We start from the raw sequence: 2,500 nt of genomic DNA, 5'->3' as shown, positions 1-2,500 counted from the left end.
TAGGTTTACCTTGATAACACTTAATTCATCATTGTCACTGATCATTTAGGTTTCGCCGCCACCACCTACTTTTCATTTATAAATCAATTGAAAGACTTTGAGCTGTAAGGCAGTCAGTCTACAGGTTGTAGAAACATTTAAGCTACTATATCTTTATTGAGGAGGGAGGGGGGGGGGACGGATAGCTATGTCTATTTACGAATAGTGCTTGAAATCATTTTTTTGAAAAATGTTTCTGAACTGAACATCAAATCGTTTCCGAACTGCCGTCTAAATATGTATCAAGTCTCGAATCTTATACATTGAATACTGAATATTGTTATGTTTATCTTGCCACGACATATAAATCAATCGATCTATCTCTCTGTCTAACTATCCGATGTCTGCTTATGTGTTTTCAACTATCTGTCTATCTACATTGCTGTCTGCCTGTCCTTTCATTTCTACCTTAAAACCGATGCATTTGCCAACGTTATAGCCACATAATCAACATTCTATTTCCCTCCTCTCTCGCTTTCTCTCTCTCTCTCTTTCACTAGATTCCTCCACAAAAAAAAAGAAAAAAAAGAAGAAAAAAAAAAAAACCTTCATGGACACGGCTAAACATCTTTGTGATCAAGGGATTAATTAAGATACATCCACTAGATGGCTCCAGTTGTTACCAGCACTGGCACCCGTTGTAAACAGCCAGATGCCCTAGTTGTGACCCGGGCTGACTCTAGATGTATCCGGGAAGAGGACATAGAGACATTTACTTTGCTGCGGCACTTTATTGGGGTTAGCCTGATATTACACTCACCCCCAGCTGGCGAGGTTGGAGGTTAGAGCCTTGTGCTTCGGTGTTCTGTTCCCTTCTATCTTCCTTTTCTCTTTTTTTATCTCGATTACTCTTGCTTATATTTACAATTAGCATTAACTTTTACCGGCTTAGGGCATTCGGCCTAAGAAACGCACCTGCAGCCAGGAGCCGGGTGCATCTAGAGTCGGTAGGGGATAAGAAGGCAGGATATCTCAGGTCACGAAGGAATCCCTGCTACACAATATTGAAATAGTATAACCATTAGTTATTGGTTAACGCATACACCTATATACCTGTTCTTCTGGAAATGCCCGCAGGTATTAGAAAGCACTGAATCCGATGCTTATAAGAGTTATGAGAATATTCGGATCTACAAAACAAGTTTGCTTCACTTGAAAGTGAATTATTCCTAATCATACTTTTTTGAAAAAAAAGACTATGGTGCCAAACCTGCCTTTGTTATCCATTTTTCCCCTTACTTCTTTCGCCCTCTTTTGTCCCCTCGCTCACTCCCTCTTTTAATTATCACATTTCCTGACAAATATTCTTCTTCCAACAGTGAGCATGAGAAACAGGCGATCCTGGGCTCGTATTGCCATCAAAACTCATCGCGACAAACACAGGTTCAACACAGTAGGTAAGTTGCATCTCATTACGCTCCTATTTCTTACTGATATTAATAGGTAAAGTGAGAGAAGAATGTATATCTATATATTGATACAATTAACACACACACAAGATAAATCAATTGTGTGTATTGTAAATATCAAAACTTTATATTTAGAATTGATTTCCTACGATTATAAAATCCTTTGTAGATCAAGCTTGTTAACTTCATAGTATGATATATATATTTTTTTCAACAATTACATTTCGTTTCACTAATACTAAAGCAGATATCTATTTATACATTGAAAACAAGTTTAGTCGTGCACTTACTTTTCATCATTTTTTTCTTATTCATCAGAAACATATGATGATGATGGTGGTGGTGATGAGGATGATCATGATGAGGATTATTATTTTTATTATCATTATTATTATTATTATTATTATTATTATTATTATTATTATTATTATTATTATCAATATCATTATTATTATTATTATTATTATTATCATTATCATTATTATTATTATTATTGTTATCATTACTATTATTATTATTATTATTATTATTATTATTATTATTATCATTATCATTATTACCATTATTATCATTATTATTGTTATTATCATTATCATCATCATCATCATCATCACCACTACCATCACCACCACCACCACCATCACCATACCTATCCCCACCATCATCACCATCATCATCAACGTAATAACCATACCAATCACAACAACGATAACAGACACACCGAAAAAAAAAAAACACATCATCGTAAAAAAAAATCAATTCGTATCAATTCCCACTCGCTCACTCACCCGCCATCTTTCTTTTCTCTCTCTCTCTCTCTCCCGCAAGCATGGACTCCAGACCCGAGCATCTTACTCGGTGAATACGAGGAGGAACTTCCCAAGAGGGAGACCAACGCTTACTTCATGACGGGAAATAATACAGTCATCACCGTCCAAGTTGGAGCCACCGCTGCCATGCGATGCCAGGTGTTTGACGTCGCTGAGCATGAGACGGTATGTTGTGGGTTGGTTTGTTGTTGAGTGTGAGATGGTATGTTGTGGGTTGGTTTG

General features: G+C 36.5%; 1 protein-coding gene across 1 annotated transcript in view; it reads left to right on the top strand.

The window, feature by feature from the left end:
- LOC122260215 (transmembrane and immunoglobulin domain-containing protein 1) overlaps nucleotides 1-2,500 on the top strand; it is a 75,085-nt gene that overhangs the window by 51,580 nt on the left and 21,005 nt on the right. Inside the window, exons 2-3 of the mRNA XM_086545695.1 lie at nucleotides 1,359-1,436; nucleotides 2,277-2,443. Coding sequence (XP_086401821.1) covers nucleotides 1,359-1,436; nucleotides 2,277-2,443 — 245 coding nt within the window. The remainder of the gene's footprint in view (nucleotides 1-1,358; nucleotides 1,437-2,276; nucleotides 2,444-2,500) is intronic.

The sequence above is a fragment of the Penaeus japonicus genome, unplaced genomic scaffold, assembly GCF_977035675.1.
Source record: "Penaeus japonicus unplaced genomic scaffold, GWHDUDI00000001_assembly GWHDUDI00000002, whole genome shotgun sequence".
Taxonomy (NCBI): Eukaryota; Metazoa; Arthropoda; class Malacostraca; order Decapoda; family Penaeidae; genus Penaeus; species Penaeus japonicus.
The sequence above is the reverse complement of the archived record's forward strand: the minus strand, read 5'-3'. Positions and strand labels throughout refer to the sequence as shown.